This window comes from Balaenoptera acutorostrata, chromosome 9 (genome assembly GCF_949987535.1).
Source record: "Balaenoptera acutorostrata chromosome 9, mBalAcu1.1, whole genome shotgun sequence".
Classification (NCBI taxonomy): domain Eukaryota; kingdom Metazoa; phylum Chordata; class Mammalia; order Artiodactyla; family Balaenopteridae; genus Balaenoptera; species Balaenoptera acutorostrata.
The window spans coordinates 24,619,410-24,639,576 of record NC_080072.1 but is presented as its reverse complement, the minus strand read 5'-3'; the positions used below and the strand labels follow the sequence as shown (position 1 = coordinate 24,639,576).

The window sequence follows — 20,167 nt, the reverse complement described above, 5'->3', positions numbered from 1 at the left end:
AGGCTTTTCTCCTTCCCCGGGGTTGCCCCTTCATTTTAAAAAGTCTGCCAATAACCCAGACTAAACCCAGGTTGGACATACCCAAGCTCTGGAACCAGCAAATCTTGTTCGAACCCTGCTGATGACTCTCAGGGAGAAGCCAGGAGGACGAGGACAAGGACGTGGACCCAGGACCAGGGTGTAAATGGCGACTGCGGTCAACTCACTCTCAACCTCAGTCCCGTTGACCCAGGTGTAGCCTTGGGCTCAAGAGCTCTGGTCCCCTGGTTGTTTTAACAACTCCAGGTCACTTGGAATGTAAACAGTTAAAGCGGAAGGGCTTCTCTTCTCAAAAACCGAGGCAACAGCTGGTGCTGGCCTGGGGACAGAGGCAGTTGCCCTCTGACTCTTGATTCAGGGCAGCAGGAAAATCAGCCTTGCCCTGCAGCTGGCCACCGCGCGGCTCCACCGCGCCCCTTTCTGGACAAACCGGGTAGGTCTTTCTGATTGTGGAACAATTAATTACATGGGGTTTGTGTGTGGAGATCTGGAGTTTACTTTCCTGGAAACCCACTGAGAGTCTTCAGGGGGAGAGAGAAAGCAAAGAAAGTAAACACACGATCCGTGGATACTCCAACTAACAATGACGTCTATGTCAGAGGAGACTAGAAAACACACCGTCTCTACTTCGATTCTACTTTCAACTCAAAAACAGCAGTTTGAATGCCCTAGCTCTGAATCTAGGAGGAATCTAGCATCCGCCATAAGGAAGAGGAGGGGGGTTTCAGCTGAAGACTTTCTCAAAAGGCTGAGGAAGTGGATTCCATAAACTGGCCCTTCATCCAATCACAGAATTCTCCCTGAGAGTCAAGAAAGAACACGCCGGGCAGAGTTTTTATTTTCTTATCCCACCAGGACACAACAAATACCCCTCAACATGTCCCGGCCCTAGAAAACTCCAGGGCCTGAAGTGGACTTCAGGAAATATAGAAATATCGAACATTTTTATTTATGTTGCCAGAAAACACATATACCAAAGGCAAGACATATTATTTTTAGACCCATGGCTCTTTTTTTCCCCCAACCACAATAGGAAACCAGAGAAGAAAACTCTATTGGGAATGATTAAATACATTCAGAATCTCTTTAAAAGTTAAAAAGTGTCAAATTTGACAACAGTGCTGTCAGCTTCTGGTAACTTTTTCTAAATCAGTTTCACAAGCAATTGTACTGTCTGTAGAGCCTTGGATTTATTCACGGATGTAATTTAAACACCATCTTTGACTTAAATCCTTCTTTGCATCTGAATATCAAATGCATGCTAACTTCTCCTTGTTTTCCTTCACAAGGAACAAGGAAAAGGAATAGAAAGACATCCTTCTGAGGGGAAGCAAGCAGTCTTAGGAAAGATGCGGGGGCATGGGGCGGGGGGAATGCTCAAAAAATCTTATCTGATTCCATTTTATTGCGTTTTAAAATAACACCAGCTATGTGAGTTTGTAATCTTTCCCAGACAACAGCACTGGAAAATGATTGACCATGACAAACACATTTTTGGCTTCACAAGATGAGCCGCTGCCCAACTAATTATTCTTGTAACCTACTTGAACCCTATCAACACTTCGCAGTGAAAAGGCTGGTTACTGACTGCAGGACAGGGAAGTTCAACTGACCACGAGGGAGGACTTGTCCCAACAAGCAAAAGAACATGTTTTTTTTCAACTTTGGTCCTGTTACACCCTTAAAACCCTCCCCTTCCTTCCCTCTCTGTGCCTTTGCATGTCTCTTTCCCAAAGAGATTACAATTCAATTACACCAACATGCATTGTGACAATGATAATAAATCAGGGCACAAAGAAATGAATGGAGGGACTTCCCTGGTGGCGCAGTGGTTAAGAATCCGCCTGCCAATGCAGGGGACACGGGTTTGATCCCTGGTCCAGGAAGGTCCCACATGCCGCGGAGCAACTAAGCCTGTGCTGCGCGACAAGAGAAGCCACCGCAATGAGAAGCCTGTGCACCGCAACGAAGAGTAGCCCCTGCTGGCTGCAACTAGAGAAAGCCCGCGCGCAGCAAGGAAGACCCAATGCAGCCAAAAATAAATAAATGTATTAAAAAAAAAAATGAATGTAGTCCTGATCCTCAGAGAAATCTCAGGATGGTGATGGTTCAGACAGACAAGAAAACACTTAGCGCACTCTGTTATAATGAAGTGCTGTAATAAGTGTAATGGGGACAAAGTCCCTGGAAAAGGCTCAGCCCAAATGTCACCTCTCCTGAGAAACCTTCCTAAGTCCCTAGGCTGAGGTGGGTGAATATTCAATCAATAAACGCTTCTTGAGTGCGTGGCGTTAGGATCCTGGGGGATGCCATGATGAACCAGCCCTCAAAGTGCTTACATTCTCGTGAGGGAGGTAGATACAAACAAGAAGATAAATAAATAAAATATTTTAAAATTGTAACTGATGCCATGAAGAAAGGAAAAAAGGAGGAATGATGTAGGACTAAGAAGGAGACCTATTTTCAGTGGAATGATGACAGAAGAGCTCTTCGGGAAATGTCGTTCAAGCTAAGAACTAAAGGATGTTCCAGGATACGAGGGTGCCAGCCAACTGAAGAATGGCGGCAGGTGGAGGGTAGGAAGTGGTCCAGACAAAGGGAATGGGCCCTGAGGTGGGCGAGAGCATGGGGTATTTGAAGAACTCAAAGTTAGGAGGCTGTGAAGCTTCCACTGGAGCGATGACAGTTGTCTGGGCTGATGTGATGGCCATGGCAGTGGAGAGAAAAGGCCAGACTCAGGTACATTTTAGAGACAGAACTGAGAAAGCTTATAAGTTGGGGCTGACAGACGAGAAAACAACAGAGGTAACACCTACATTTCTGGCTTTGAATCTCTAGAGAAACTACTCAATACTCTGTAATAACCTATATAGGAAAAGAATCAGAAAAAGAATAGATATATGTATATGTATAACTAAATCACTTTGTTGTATGCCTGAAACTAACACAACATTGTAAATCAACTATACTCCAATATAAAATAAAAACTTTTTAAAAATCAAGATTTCCATTGTACCACAGTCATTTCAACATGTCTGTGCGTTGCACAAATGAAGATGTCTATTAGGTGGTAGAATATAGGAATCTGGAGCTTGGAGAATAGGTCTGGGATAGAAATATACATTTGAAAGTTATAATTATACATGTGGTATGCAAAGGCCCAAGAAGTGATCCAAAGAGAATGCAGAGCCAAGAGAATGGGGATCAAGAATGAGTCCAAAGAAGTTTCACGAGCTACACAGGAGCACAAGTGAAGGATTGGGGGAAAAAGAGAAGACATACAACTAGGGAGACTTAGAAAGGCTTATGGAAGGTGGATCTAAAAAAATAAATAACAACTACTACCAAAATATATCCAACTCCAGCTAGCTGCCCCCTCCGTCGCTCAGGGGATCACCGGGGTTGACTGCGTGGGTCTAGCAGTCTAAGCACATGATCTTTTCCTCTCCCTCTGTTCTGAGTTGTCCTGCTCTGCACTGTGGGATCAAACAGGAAGACTGCAGGAAGCTTTGGCCAAGTATTCAGAGAGCTGCCCTGTCCTCCCCTGCAGGAACCTCCAGAGCAAGCAATGAATTATCCTCTGGTTCTAATTCTTTCCTTCATCAACTTCTTCCACAAAGGGTACTCAAGACCTCACCATCACTAATAAAACCTTTTGAACACGCTTACCTCGCACGCATCCTGAAACCAAAACAACTAAGCTAAAATGTAATCCTGCTCTCCCTTCCTCCCCTTGATTACCACTCTTGAAAAAACAAATTACATTCATTTTCTCTCCAGCCATTCCCAACCCACACCAACATGGCGACAGTAGCCATCCCTTTGCTGAGTCTAGCTCTGGTCAGCAATGGCCTTGAAATTGATTAATCCAATGATCCCTTTTCAGTACTTACATTATTTGATGTCTCTGCAGCATGTAGAAGTCAGCCACTCCAAGACCCCCACTGTCTCCTGACTCCCCTCTTACTTCTCAGCATCCTATGTACCCTGAATCACCTCTGTCCATCTAGAGACATGAGAGCTCCCCAGGATTCTTCCCTCCACCCATTTTTCTTCTAGCTTCATGATTTATCTGGGTGAGTTTGTTCACTTCTAGGATCATAAATGTCACTCCATAAAGGCCCCAGACTCTCATGCACCCAACTTCTCAGCAAGCATCTCCACCTGACGTCCCACAGAAATAGTCTAACCCAGGATGCTGAACCAAATTCATTATCTTCTCCTTCAAACTTCTATCTCTCTCTTGAATTCCTTATTTGCACTCTCCCCACCCTTCACCTCCATTTGCTTAAGCCAGAGACCCAAGAGATGGTTTTACACCGCCCCCCTACTCACTCACTATATGTGCTTGGTCACTGAGTCCTTCTAAATATCCTTGGACTCTGGTATTGCATATGCATCCCCATATCCTAACATAAGGCAGTATCTCCCACCGAATCACTTGCTGTCATCTTCTAATGGTCTCAGTGGCCCTGCCTCATCCTCCTCTCCAATTCATATTTCACCCAACATTGTTATAATAATTATAATAACAAAGACGTGGAGATAATCTAAATATCTATCCATCGGGGACTGTTTAAGTCAGTTATTATATAACCATACAGTGGACCAGTGGGCTATTACCAAACATATTACCATACATAGGAGACATATATATCACATACATATGTACCTAGAGCTGTGAAGTGAAAAGCAAGTTGTCTGTATAGGGTAATACAATCTGCATATTAAGAATAGGATGTTTACATCGACACAGAAAAATATCTCAAAGGATAGACCAAAAAATGAGCATTTCTGGAGAACAGGATCGGGGTGAGAGGCAGTCTTTTACTTCTTTACTTTATGCTATTCTGTAATATTTGAAGTTTGGGGGTTTTTTTGTTTTTTTAATAATGCCACATTTTTCGTTATGGGAAGAGAGCCACTAATCCAGAGGACAAGAAGTTTTTTAAAATTTGTTTAAAATAATCTATTTGACAGTGGATAGTGAATTCTTCATACCCCTTTATTGGCTGATATATTCTATGCGCAAAATTTTCTAAATGCACACTGAATACAATCAGTGTTGCCTTACATTACTGGAAACATACACAGTATCTATCTGCCATTGTAAGTAACAGATGTGTAACTCTTAAAAACAGGTAAGGAAAGGAAGGTTTCAATGTTGGTTGATTTACCTTCTATTACTCTACAATCAAGTCATTTGAATTGAGTTGTCATGCTAATAAAAACACAAACACATTGATAATCAATATCCTGGTCTCAAAGCAGACCAGGTCACACCTGCTGTGAGAAAACAAGGGAAACTACCCACAGAGGTACAATCTGCAAGGCCTTGGATTATGTACAAAAGTGTTCTTTCCTCTCTGAACACATCTTAATATTTACCAAGGAAATAGAGCAGAGAAAAGTCAACATTCAAGCACCTTGGGCCCGAGGTTGACAGAATGCATGACTTGAATCAACAGAACAATGCAGTGGATATTCCTGAAAGGGGTGACCCAGTTCACTGCCCCCCTTTTCCCAAGGTAAGGACTCCATGGAAAACCACACTAGTAGGAATATAGAAACAGCTGCTGTGAACACTGGAAATATCAATCATAGCTAGACTCTGGTTCCCAGGATATTTATCTATTGCTCTTTCTGGCCCCTCCATTCACTGGAGCTGATTTCCCTTTCTTAGGCAGCAGTTTGAGATAACCAGCCTCCCGCTGGACCAGACACCTTTGGAAGGCCTGGAGTGAAGAGAAGGGCTCAGTCATCTGTCTTTGGGGGCTGTGTGGGTCACAGCTAAAACTGAGGCAGGTGATGTCCGCTAATTCTCCCCAGCCTTGCCCACCAGAATCCACCTTCCCTCCCTGCCCCACAACTGCACACTCCTTTTAAGGTACAGTATTTTATTACAGATGATAGCTTTGTGGAGGTCTGGATATTCAGATGGAAAGCAACGGAACCCATTATTTTGTGCTCTCTCAAACATTTGAATCTGGAGTCGATAGTGGATGCTGTGGTATGCTCCCCTGACCTCCTTCCCCCCACTTAAGGACTGAGGGATTTATCCCCCCAACTGCTGGGAGTGTTGATAAGTGACAACGTTTATCAACTATATCCCCCTCTAAGGCCTTGCTGTGTTTTCACCCAGGGCCAAGCCCACTGCCTGAGCACAGCCCTGAGCCAGGGGCCAGTTGATGTAATCGTAGAAGGCCTCTTTTCTCTCAATTCAGAACCGTTCTGCGCCAGACCTTCCTGAGGGCTGGGCTGAGCACTTTGTTGTACTGTTTCAACTTCTCCCTCTGCCCACCCTCGCTCCCTGCTCCCTTCCACAGGGATTTATGCTGGGAGCTCCCCACAGTAAACTTCATGCACACAAGTCTTCATCTCAAAGTGTTTCCCAGGAGCCACCAGCAACAATGCCTCAACCCCATTGTATCAATGTCCTGAAAAGACTCCAAATTTGAATCTTCTCAGGCTAAGAGAGAAACGCCTACAAATGATTTAGCTCTTCATTGAAATGTTAACAATTAATCATGACGGAAAAATCAATGATCCCTTCAGCGCTTCTATTCTATGATGGCTTTACTAAGGTCTGCTGATTGATGACTTTGAATCCCAGAAAAACGCTAGGGGAATAGATTCAGTTTATAATTCCATTACACTCTATTCTCTTCTTGGAAATTAGTCCAATATTTATTTTTGACACTTTTTCTAGACCATATGCTGCATTTCAGTATAAAAAGTAATAGCTGGGGGCTTCCCTGGTGGCGCAGTGGTTGAGAATCTGCCTGCCAATGCAGGGGACACGGGTTCGAGCCCTGGTCTGGGAAGATCCCACATGCCGCGGAGCAACTAGGCCTGTGAGCCACAACTACTGAGCCTGCGCGTCTGGAGCCTGTGCTCCGCAACGGGAGAGGCCGCGATGGTGAGAGGCCCGCGCACCGCGATGAAGAGTGGCCCCCGCTCGCCGCAACTGGAGAAAGCCCTCGCACAGAAACGAAGACCCAACACAGCCAAAAATAAATAAATAAATAAAAATTTTTTTAAAAAGTAATAGCTGAACCCCTCACCCGGACACCTTTCGCGTGTCTGAGATGAGTGCTCTCAGCTGATACTCATCCATTTCACCCCTAGACAAGTTGATCTAATTGTGCTTTGTTCACGTGGACTTCCGTCCACTTCCCTAACAAAGCTGATTATCAGATCACAACTGTCTTTTTAAGTAAAGACTGAGATAAAAACAAAAATACAATTTTGTCTGCAGCAGTTGGCTTTGTCTGATACGTAATAGAGAAGAATGCTTTCCTTCTTTTATCTGTTTTCTTTTACCTTATCTCCCTTCATGCACTGCAACTGTTTCTTCTATTTCAAATTCTCCAAACTAATGTCTACAACCTAGGTCTGACCATCTTTCTCAGTTGTTTATACTTAAGTCTCACTTCTTTTTAATGGTGGCATTTTCTTTTGAATGTCGCACCTCCATTCAAAGGTAAGTAAGTTAACTTCTTTCCGTAACCATTGCTGTCCTTCTTGTGCATTTCCTCTTAAATCCTTTATTATCTCTTTTTGCAGGAACGCTTGGCTATCTTGCTTCCTTTGACCAAAATGATTGGAGACGCCCACTGGGGCAAAACCAAACAAATGAACAAAGGGAGGGCTCGTGAAATTTTAAAGAAATACGAATTAATTACAAAATGTGGATAATACGAAACACAGTAGAATTAGATGACCAAAAAAAAAAAAAAAAAAACAACCCAGACACCCAATAACAGCATAAAATCAAAATACCATGAAGCTTCAGTTTCTCCATGTGTAAAATGAGCATAATATTCCATAAGAGTTAATGGGTTAATTCCATAATAGTTCATAAGAGTTCATAAGGACTTAATGCAATTGTATACGTATAGTCACACAGACTTGGAATAAGTTCAAACAAATGGTCCTATTTATGTTTGTTTATGGTGATATCTATAAACATTGTTGATATATGACAATCATCTCACAGATACTAAATGATATATCTGGTGGAGACACTTTTGAATCAAAAGAGAATGGGAAAAAAGGTCATGAAGAACCTAGTGGCAAGATGGGAATAAAGACACAGACCTACTAGAGAATGGACTTGAGGATATGGGGAGGGGGAGGGGTAAGATGTGACAGGGTGAGAGAGTGGCATGGACATATATACACTACCAAATGTAAAATAGATAGCTAGTGGGAAGCAGCCGCATAGCACAGGGAGATCAGCTCGGTGCTTTGTGACCACCTAGAGGGGTGGGATAGGGAGGGTGGGAGGGAGGGAGATGCAAGAGGGAAGAGATATGGGAACATATGTATATGTATAACTGATTCACTTTGTTATAAAGCAGAAACTAACACACCATTGTAAAGCAATCATACTCCAATAAAGATGTTTAAAAAAAAAAAAAAAGAGAGAGAGAGAGAATGGGATGCTGTAGGAATTGGGATTCCCTAAGGACCAAAGGGAGTCAAACCCCCAGTCTGGACAAAGTACTGACATTTACTGCCACCTACTGGATGATCAGCAAACTGTGCCACTCTTTTAAATTCCTCAATTTAAAAGGCTCCCCAGCCATCACTGTCTGCATAAGTTGCAAACAACAACAACACCAGCCCTCCTCCTAAAGAGGTAGGACTAGCATCTGTTTTAGGAAACTGGATAAGTTAAGTCACAACCCTAAACAGACACGCTTGAAAATCACATAAGAATAAATTCCAGGGCCTGCTAAATGCTCCACTACATTTACCACTAAGAAGTGCATGCCCAAGGCTCAAGATTCCAAAGGCTTGGACCCATGTGGTCATGCCCTGGGCTGTTTCAAAGCACTGCATCTGGATAAGACAATGCTATTGGTGTCCTGACAACCAATAATTACAAAGGAACTCTTCATTAAGAACAAAGTTAAAAGAAATAACAAGAAGGTAGTGTTTAAGGGGTTAACAGGAAAAAGTAGGCACAACCGCTAAGCAGTGGCATACCCTGAGAAGATGGAACCCAAGCTCTTATTCTCTCAATGGCTGCCTTAGAAAGGTAAGGGGTCAAGCAGGTAACATGAGCAACTGGTCTCAGAAAAGACTGTGCCCAACCTGGAAGGCACATGCCCTGTCTCAGGGGACAGCCACTCTTCAGCCCCAGCTGACTCGCCCACCACCTTGCAGGTATAGACTGTGGTTAGGGCCATGGGTTCCAGAGACAGGCCGCCTGCGTTTAAGGCCTGGCTTTGCCACTCACTAGCTGTGAAACCTCGAGCAAGTTACTTAATCTTTCTGTGTCTCAGTTTTCACACCTATAAAATGGGGATAATAATAGTCCCTGTGCATCACATTTTTGTGGGAATTAAATCAATTAATACATGCAAAGTGCTTTAAAAAATTGTAGGGCTGTAAGCATTCAATAAGTGGTACCAAGACAAAAGGGCAGGTCCTTTGTCATCAGATTTCCCAATGTTTGAGAGAAGCCAGAATCAGGAATTTTTTTTAGGTGAAATCTTTTTAAATATAAGCAAATAATTCAAATGTTTTCAAAATCCTGTGTGAGGCAAAACATATATGTTTGTGGGCCACATACAGTCCACAGGCATCCAACACCTCGAGTCTGGTGTTGTGGGAAGAGCAGAGCTTGGGAAGCAGACAGGCCTCACCCCACTTCCAACTTGGCCACCAGCTTGGTGATCCTTCGAGCACAGTGGCTGGGAAGTCAGGATGGCAGGAGCACGTGATGGAGAGTTCTGTGCCCGATTACAAAGACCGAGTGACAGATGGCACGCCTGACCAAATGTAACAGAAGAAAGTCCTCTCAGTGGTTTAAATGAAGCCTCTAATATACAGGGTGTGTAAGTGTAGAGGGAAGATGTCTCCCCTCCTTCCCCCCAGGGACTTCGTTCAAGGTCTTTAACACGGACCACCACCTATCTTAGAGAGACCCAGATTGACATATCCAACTGCCAAAATAGAGTTCATTCCATTTTTAAAGGACAGTTCTTGCTCAATGAGTCCATAATCCAAAGCAGCTGCCGAGATTGTCAAGAACACCAGACGGCCATTCAGCAGACAGCCGTGAGAAATTAAATAGATACACGAATGAAAGATAAGCAAATAAGCATCAACACTGTTGGAAAACAACCATTTAAATTAAAAAAAAAAACACCAACCACTAAGAAAATGAGGTGTTCTTTTTTAAAGTTTAAGGATCTACCCTTGTCTTTATTCTCCTTTAATATTGCTGGCCCATTGTCTTTCTGCCATCATCTGATGCCAACCAGACAGATTTATAACGAGATGCTAGTCCTTTTCTATTCTACTGACAAATATGCAGCCCATCTGCCTCCAATCAACGATGGAGCACGTGGAGATGGAGCAATGAGATATTTTTAAACACTCCTTTAATTAATTCATTCCAAGGACTTGGCCCTTGGTGAGGGGAGGGGGGAGGGGCGGGCAGAGGGAGGAGACAGCAAGCTCAGGATCTGGTAAATAAAGAGATTTGCCGTAATCTGGATACTAAAACCCTTGCTATGAAACATTCTGCTGGCCCCCAACAAGCTGTTAAGGGCATGGGAGAGAAGACAGCAAGCAAGGTGGTGTATGGCACTTGTTAGCTTTTTCAGACTTCCAGGACACGTTCTGAAAATGCAAACAAAACTAAAATTTCATCTTGAGAATGACTCTTTTGCCTACTGTTGCCAGAAGATTTTAAATGATGGGTGTCTGATTCGGTGAAAATAAGTATAGCAGGTGACTGAAATGAGTAGATGCAGTTTGTTCCAAGAGGCAAGCCAGTCCCAGGGGGGGAAGAATCAGTATGGAAAACAATTTAGTTTGCCTTTGAAAGGGGGAAAACCAGACATCTGTGCATTGTGTGATACAGCCATGGAGGAGGATGGGGAGACGAGATTTTCATTGAAATCAACCTGTGTTGAGCTTCAAACCGTCAGTTTTGCAATCCTGGATCTGTATGATTTACGGCACATTGACCCAGAAATCTCACACTTTGCTGTTAAATATTGCCTGTTTCTGCAGCCAAAGCACCACCATCTCTTAAAGACTTTTCCCTGTCTGACAATTCCCTTAAATCTGAAGCCTAAGGAGACAGCCCCTAATTGTGTTGCATTAAAGAAGAAAAGAAGTGGCCATTGATACATATGGGCAGAACTACCTTTTGGTTTTTAACATCTTGGCTCTTCCATGTCACAAGCTTCATTTGGATTTAGCAATTATTTCGTGAGAATTAAGCTTTCAGTCACTCACAAGAGACCATCTTAGTAAACATGAAATGGCTTTCTCATTTGAGTTTCACTCATCTTTATTTTACCCAAGGAGGCTGATTTTTATATTCTTGAAAATGAGAAATGAAAACTGCAGTGAAGCCTGAGGCACGCAACGTGCAACCAACCTCCTCTAATTCCCTCCATTCCCTTCCCAATAAGTCTATTCCGTGGGATCTTCCTCCTACTGACCTCAATCTCATTCCCAAGGGGAGGCGGGAGAAAGCAATTGTTACATTTTGCTTTTGTTTGCTTGAAATAATACATCCAGTGGTCTCTCTTGTGGGGTTTTTCTGCTGTTAGCAGTTTTCTGTTTCCCTGGCTTTCGAAGTCAAATTGAAACCCAAGCCCTCGCACTTGGCTTTCCCTCTGACCCCTTGGCTCCTGGGAGCTTATCAGAAGATAGATCGCCTTGGACCTGTGACATACATGGTGACCTAGCTGTCTCCCACCCCCAGAACGTAGTTCTAAAATGCCTGCCTCTACAGCATCTGAATGTCCAACATAATTCAGTCTATAATGGACACTAGCCAGTCTGCCACCAACTACTGATAATCTCTTTCCAATTTCCAAAACCATAATTCTAGCCATGTCTGAGGACTCAGAAAAACAGAATGCTCAACTATCAAATTAGACGTTGCTTTGCAGGAAAATACCTCTCAGAGCCTGGGAACTACCAAAGAGTCCACTGTTGAGTTTTCTAGAAGCTGGATGCTAATAATCCCAATTCCAAATCATCAGAAACCTCAGATAACCAGACCGTGTTTGAGCATGCTTTGCAAAGGCAATGACCAAGTGCACAGGCTGATAATAAGAATATTCCACAAGGCAATTTGCACAGCGTATGCCGAAGTTTTGAGAGAAGGCTGGTAATCTCCTGCTCCAGACATGCCTAGCGCACCCTTCCATGATAATTGACATTTCCAGACGATAACTCCAAAGTTCGACCAAGTCCTGGAATCTTTTGGGAAAGATGACATTACATTCTATATCATTTTATTCTTAAAGTCCATCCTCATTGGACCACCTACTTCACAGTTACTGAAAGAATCAAATGTGATGATGTACACAAACGAGCTTTGAAAGTGGAGTGCTAAACAAACATAAGATGTCACTAGTGCTTCTAATAATTCTTTCAAAATTGGTAATCAGCATATGTCGTTGACTGTAACTACATCACCAAATAAATGGTGACCAGAATGGTCAGTTTGCCATACTCTTCCATTCCCCAAACATTCTGGATCAAACAGAGTTGAACTGAAAATACATACATTGAAAGCATAAGACTCTATTGCTATTTTTGCTTCCTTCTCAGCAATGTATGTCTCAAGGAAACAGTTTCATCGTTGTTAGAAGACACAGGCTAACAAAGGCAACCAGCTTGAGGATTCTTAGTGAATTTCCCTTTGTAAGGCACATTAACCAAAGACATCAGAAGAGGCAAGAGACTCTCACTAAACCATATGAACAATTTACTAATCAAAGTCTTATGTCTTTGTAGCCCCCCAGAGTGCCTAGCATGTGAGGTCTACCCAACAAGTACTGAGTAAATGCACCTGGAAAAAAAGATGGAAGAAAGGAAGAGAAGAAAAAAGGAAAGACCAGGGCTTCTGAGAATGTCACCTGCTCATCAGTAACTGCTCTGAAATGATAATGTGTCATGCTCTTTCTGTATTTGTCTCCCAGCCTTTCAAATGTTCTCAATTCTTTCATCTCCTAAATGCAAATTCCTTTGACCAATCTTTTCCTGACTATGCAGAGTGTATAATATGACATTAATTAATTGAATGTGAATCACTTCTGCTCTATATTTAAATCAAATAAAGAGTCATCATTGGGCAGGTCTCATTTAGGACACAGGTGAGATAAATACACTTAATTTGGGGATTTTTGTTGTTGTCTTAACCTCTCCCTTTACTATCTGGCCATCGAAATAAGGATGCAGGATTTAAAAGACTACCATCATCAATGTCTTCCACAGATGTTTTCCAACCTAGCCTTTACAAGCAGGGACAAATCTAGAAGGGATTTGAAGGCAAACCTGAAGGCAGCCACAAACGCCTTTATATCTTTTCTAATACGAAAGACTATTTAATTAAACAGGCAAACACACTGAGGTTGAGACATATGAGCTCTGAGTATTTAATTCTAGAGATCTGTGTTAGCACAATGTACCACCCTCCTTGTACACAAGCATCTTCCTGGAGCATCTTTTTGGAGAACTAATAATCGAAAAGGTCCACACTGCTGAAATATTAGGACAAAAAGAGGAGAAATCTCATGCAACCACAAGGTGCCAGCCCCTCTTTGGAAGGACTCCAGGGGCCAGAAAAGGGATGAGTTCCTTCTCTTGGACACAGAGAGACAGTTTTAGAAATATTTGCCCTTCGTTGGAGGTTGAAGTCTAGAGATCTAACTTTGGAGCTGCTCTATACTCCTACTTAGAGACCCATTCCCCCAAAACAAGCCTGCAGAGTTGGTAAAATTTATTAGACAGAAGCCCTGGAAAGCTCCAGCACCAAGGACCTTCCACCTGTGCTCAGAGGAGCCTCTGATATTTGCTTTCCACTTAATATGGATCCAGTGATGTCTTGCAAGTATCTAGTGCACTTTTGTGAATTAACCAAAGGGCTGAGCTCCCCAACCAGTCTTTTATTCCTACTCAGACTCTACCGAGCCGGGAAAGTTTCCTGGGAGATACTGGTCCAGGGACGTTGTTCTGGACACTTCCTTTGAGATACGAGTATTCAAGGGATTCTTGCAGCCCCATCTCCCTCTTGCTAAAGACACTACCTTTATTTATCATTGGGATCATTCTCCATCCAAGTGCAGCCTCAGGAGGCAGGAGACAACTCCAAGACAGCGGGCAGAATTGGGTGGGGGGGAGGTCAACGCTCCCCCCGCTGGAGTTTGGGGACTCCTGTCCCTGCCCAAAGCCACTGATTGTCCTGCCTCTTCCCGGGAAGCACCCAAATCTTTTCCACTTTTCCTTAACACTGGCCAGGGAGATTCCGCCATCCCGGGACAAGAAGAGATCGGAGCAGGCCGGGTATCTACTCCGCGACTCTGCAAATCTGACATTCAAGACGGCGCGCGCTGGTCTTCGCCCCGCCCCGGCCCGGGTCCCAGCTCATTCATTCCCGGCCGGTCCCCACCATACAGCCGGCGCCGCGCTCTAAACGCTGCTTCCCCCAGCAATGTCTGCCGCTCTTACTGTGCCCAATCCCTTATTGTTTTCAAATCTCAAAAGTAACCTCAAGAGGATTTTTCGTCACTCTTTTTCACACCTCCACCGAACCTTTTTAATTAAAATAAAGCAATCCTCCGTCTCTCGCATCTTCAAAGGGTTAAGCAGCAAGCTTCGCGAAAGAAAATCAATCTCCCCCCCACCATCCCACCATCCCACTATCCCACCCCCAGCCAGGCCATCGCTCTGCCACCGTCTCCGAGGCCCGGCGCCGGCGTCTCTCTGTTCCCATCCCGGATAGGCGGACACCACACCGCGCGCGCCCCCCGCTTCGCTGCGGGTACAGAGAAAAACCCCCTCACCCTTCTGTGGATGCCATGGCCTGGGGAACGCCCCCTCCTCTTCGGCACAATCCGGCAGCGGCGGGCGAGAAGTGAGCGGGTGCCGGGGTGAGCGCGCGAGTGTGGCCGAGCGCGGTATTTAAGGGGGAGCCTCTCCCCGCCCTTCCACCCCCCTCCTGGGTGAGCCCTTTAGCGCCTCAACGGGCGCAGGAGGCTCCAGCCGGAGCTAAGCCGCGTCTCCGCTCCGCACCGCGCGCGTGCCGCGCTCCCTCCGCCGGCCTCGCTGGGGCTTGGCTGGGCGCTCGGCGGGGCGTTGGGGGGACCTCGGAGGGTGGCTTCCCCCGAGAGAGCGCCGTCCCCCGGGCTGCGGGAGGGCGCGCAGGGACGACGTGCCGCCGCCGCCACCTGTATTTGCTGCGGGGCTCACCGCGGGGCGAGTGGCGGAGCGCGGGCTCGGAGGACGGTGGCAGGGGAGGGCGGCGAGTGCGTGTGCCGTGGGTGTGCAGGGGAGTGTGTGCGTGCGTGCGCGGGTGTGCGGGTGTGTGTGCGCGCCGGGGGGAGGCGGTGGGGGCCGCTGCGCCCTGGCTCCGCGCCGGCCGGGGAGGGATTGCAAGGTTTAGCCCCGCCGGAGCGGGGGATTTGCAGGCGATCCCTCTCTATTTTCGTCGAGAGCTGACATCACCAGCGCCGCCGCCTCAGGAGACTCCTTTAACTGCCGCCCCCTCGCCCCCCATCTCCAGACGCGGTCCCTCCTCTGCCATCCCTGCCCCCAGCCTCTCGCCATAAATTAGCCAAATAAGAAAAGAAGCCCCGCTGGTCTCCCGGGAAGGCCTGGGCTGTCCGTGGCAGCAGCCCAGGATCTAAGGAGTCTCTATTGTTTCCCCTCAAGCCCGCGTGGCCCGGGGTCACCCCGCGCTGGGCAAAGCACAAGCCACGTCTCGGAGACCTGGGGTGCCCCTCCATCCCCGCCTCCCTGGGGCAGCCCCCAGCACCCCGCCTCACTCCTTGGCACACTCGCTCCGGCTCACTTCACTCCCAAGCTCATCCTCACAGGCGGCACACCCACCGCCCCCCTCCCACGTCCTGGGAGGAACCCAAGCGGCCCCGCGGAATCCAAGCGGCCAAAACACAAGAGTGGCGCGGCCGAAATACAGCCCAGTTGCGCGCTCTCCCCTGCCGCGGCCCGAGTAAATCTCCGGCCATCAATTATGCATCGGGATTAATATTAATGCAACTCCCTGGGGCGGCGGGCGGGTGCTGGGGAGGACGTAGTTTTTTGGTTTTTTTTTTTTTTTAAGCCAAGGCAGGTCGGCCTCCGGGGCGCTGACGGGGAAGGCGCGGTGAGACGGCGAGGCAAGTGGTGGGGACGCGTTTCCACCCACTCTGCTCCGCTTGCCTTAGGCTTCTGTGCCCCCGGGGGCGGCGCGCAAAGACAGATGGGCTCTGTCAAGGGAAGGTCCGAGCCTCCACGCCGGCTTTGCATAATAAAGACAAAATCCGTGCAGATTTTATTATCTCTAGGAAGAGACAGACACCTACAGCTCCACCACCTGCTAACGTTGCGACCGCCCGGGAGGGCAGGCCTCAATTTCCTCTTCTGGAAAATGGGGCCAAAATAACCCCCTTTGCAGGGCCGCGGTGAGAATTAAACAGGCTCTCTTGAGAGAGAGATTTGCAAAGTGTCAACGCGCCAGAGAGATATCTGCGGTGCAAGCCTGCCCCTTGGAATTTGCCAGGCTCCTCCGGGAGGGGGTCTGGGACGCCCGTAGTGTCCTCAGTCGCCGCCTGTCTAGTCTTATTCCCCAGGAGAGGAGCTCCCCAGCCCCGTGGCTGTGCTGACCCCTTTCCGAAGAGCGAATGAAGCGGGCCACGTGGAAACTCGCGGAGTTCATCCCGGGGACCGTGCCAGGGGAGCTGGAGACTCAGCAGGGACGCTTCGTGGTTAAATGCCTGACGCTGGTATCTGAGAGCTTGAGTTCACCTTCCAGTGGAATCATCTGGGAGGAAAGTCCTTAACTGCTCTTCATCCCATCTGCAGAACGGGAGTACCATTCCCAACCTCGCATAGCTAGGAAATCGAAATGAAATGTAAAAGATACGCAAAGCTCTTAACTAGAGTCTGGCACCCAGTAAACCCTCAAAAATTGTTCAGTTTAATCTGAGGCTCCTTGGAGGATAGTTTCTTGAGCACAATATGCAAGGGTGAATAGGCAGATTAGAGAAATAACAAGAAAAAGAGAAAAGAACTAAATAGAAGGTTTTAAAACCTTTCTGCTCACCTCCTCCTTTCACCTCCCTTCCCAAAATCTGAATCCAAACCTCTTCCTCCATCTCTCCCCTTCCCTCCTGCTCTCTCTCTCTTTCCTGTGTGCCCCATTAGATTAACCAGACCTATATCGTATGTACCCTAGGACCCTTCATATCACCTCTAATTGTGCATTTTCTTTTTTAAAGTTTAGTTGTGATTTATAATAATTTGTCGATGAAAAGCTACCTTCCTGAACCTTCGTGTGATGCTTGGTACTGCCTTCTCTCTAGTCCTGTCAAAAGTGGATGTGTGACTTCGTACGTGAAATTTTCAAGTGCAGAATATGTACAGTCTCATTTTCTCTTTATAATTTAGGGATTTTGCTGCCCTTTCTGCCGAGGTGGCAGCTGGAAAACAAAGCCATGGGCATCTCTCTAGACGTTAATGATCCCAGCAGCACTACCTCAACCCCCTTTACAATGAGCACAAAGGAAGACCTCCATCAGAATCCCTCAGTTTCTGCACACAGGTGGGGAGGGCTGAGCAACACCATTCCTTAGCCCTCACTGCCAAGGGCAACACACCTGATGGTACAGAAACAGAGTAAGTAAAAGACCAGAGAAAAGAGAATGGAGTTGATTTCACTTCTTAAACCATCCAATTGAAAAACAGTCTTAATTATATTTTCAGTGTTCAGGACCTGAGAGAATTCAGTGAACCAACAAGCATGGCCAGATTAGACGGGAGAAGTGCTCCACTTTGCCACCTTTCCTGCAAATGGCTGTATTTGGACACCTTGACACCTGTCTTATACTTGAGAGACATTTGCATTCAGCTGCCCTTGGAGATGAGGCCTATTAAATCATGTGGAATTTGCCACAGATAATTCTGGATAATAATCATTAGCTAGAAGGAACTGATTCTTTTTCCTCACTCCAGAGGGCCCTGCCAACATTCCCACTAATTCTTCATTTTTTAAGCAAATTGGAGCAGTGCTTTTTAATATGGGCTGCCCATTAAAACGCACTGAGGGAGCTTTTTAGAAACAATAATGCTCAGGCCACCTTCCAGAGATGTGGAGAAGGGCCCTGACTCAGGTTTTTTTTTTTTTTTTAAACTTCCCCAGGTGAAACCTCCCCTACTGTGTAGCCAGCATCGGGAACCACTGGACTAGAGATGATTCAAAAAGATGGAAAGGGGTCCAGAAACATGGCCCTGGGGAGTACTTGAAGCAGACTGGTGTGTTTAGCCTTTGCAAAGACAATAGGAAGATACCAGGCTGACCCTCCTCTCGCCAAATACAGGGCATTTAAAAATCCATCCAGGCAAACACATGTGTGCTATTGTGGACAAGTAACATGAAAAGCTATAAAACATGGAGTTTTCCTCTCGGTTTGCACGCATATGGAACACTGAGGGTAAGCCACACGCCCACACTGCCTCGGTGCCGGATCCAAACTCAGCTCTGGGTCAGGCAGACACGCATCAAATACTGCCCCTGGCGTCAATTAGACTGTATATTCTTAGGCTGGGCACTGGAGGTGCTCAGCTTCCTCATCTCAAAACCAGAGAACACAGTAATACCACCTCGTGGTTGCTGTGAGGTTAAAATGGGATAAGTAACATGTAGGAAGTGCTTAGCTCTGAGGCTGGCACACCTTAAGCGCTCAAGAAAGGGTCATCCTGGCCTTGTGGGAGCAGCAGCACACACCCCGTTTAATTTCCCGCTGAGCCCGTGTGAAAATCTAGCCTCCCCTAAAGCCACCTAAAGTGTAACCCCATTAACTCCTTTCTGTCTTCACAACAAACTCTGCAAATCTCCCAGCCAACATTAAGTCGATAAAGCCCTGATATGAGGACAGAACGAGGTCAACCTAAAAGCCAGTAAGAACACTTTTGAATTTTCTAGCATCTCTCAGTCTCCTCTAGGGATTCCGTGGTTATGGCAAAAGCGGAAGGGGTGGGATGCTCTCACATTTGCATGTTGATTTACCTTTCTTAAGTCTTGCCCACAGGTTCTCAGACTTAGCAGGAATAAAAACTACTCTGCAGGACTGAATACCAAAAAGTTGACTGTACTGTCCTCTGATAGGTGACGTAAGGGATGTTCAAAGTTAATTTTTACTCTGAGGGGTTTTTTCTTTTCTGCCTTATTGATGGTTGACTTAAGGCCTAACCCAAGCTGTGAGAAGTGACTTACCACGGTTGAATTAAGGTAGTGTTTAGGCTGGGACTTCATAGTCCCAGTTGGAGACCATGTTGGAGAATTACCCTAGCATTTGCTGAGTCCTTACTGTGTGTTCAAAGTATCTTAATATATATATTATCTCATTTGATTCTTAAGATGACCTTCTACAGTGTATATTATTATTATTACCCCCATTTTACAGAGGAGAAAACTGAGTCCAAGAGAGGTTACAGAATTTGCCCAGCATTACACAGATGGTGAGTGGTTGTGTCAGTCAAGGTCCCAGCTAGAAAAAGATGGCATATTCAAATTAAGTACGTTGTGCAAAGTTTAACAAAGAGACTATTTAGAAGGGTATGGGAAGGATGTAGGGAAACTCTAAGGGATAGTGCAGAGCCCACAGACTGTAACAGTGGGGCACCATTACCCACCCTAACCTGAACTGAGAGGGAGCGCTCAGTTCCAGCTGACATAACCTGAGACGTTGTTGCCGTGGCGACCTGCTGGAAGGGGGCCTGGGAATAAATAACTTGACCCCTACTTCCCTCCTGTTCTCTCCCCTGCGGGGCTGCCTGCTGGCCAAAGCTGGAAGCAGAGGGCAAGAGAGCACATTGGCACAACTCATATGTAGTCCTTGTGGTTCAGCCTCCCGAGGAGCAGGATGGAGACAGTCGGAGAAGGAATCTACAGGACCAACAAATGAAGCTGGGGCAAAACTGGTGTTTGAGATCAGGCAGCCTTCCTGCAGAACCTTGCTTTTAACCTCTCTGCTATGCAACCCATAGTAATAATAACGTCATCATTATTGGAACAGGTTGCCCCCATGCAGGGTCCTCTCCACCACGGAGGATCTTCTAGCAGAGAGGACTCAGCCAGACAATTTGC

The 20,167-nt window shown here is 46.1% G+C and overlaps 1 protein-coding gene across 1 annotated transcript in view; it reads right to left on the bottom strand.

Moving 5' to 3' along the window:
• Positions 1 to 14,937, bottom strand: part of SLC1A2 (solute carrier family 1 member 2) — a 156,097-nt gene extending 141,160 nt beyond the window's left edge. The window contains exon 1 of the mRNA XM_007181078.3: positions 14,868 to 14,937. Coding sequence (XP_007181140.1) covers positions 14,868 to 14,884 — 17 coding nt within the window. The 5' untranslated portion in view covers positions 14,885 to 14,937. The remainder of the gene's footprint in view (positions 1 to 14,867) is intronic.
• Positions 14,938 to 20,167: the final 5,230 nt, after the last annotated feature.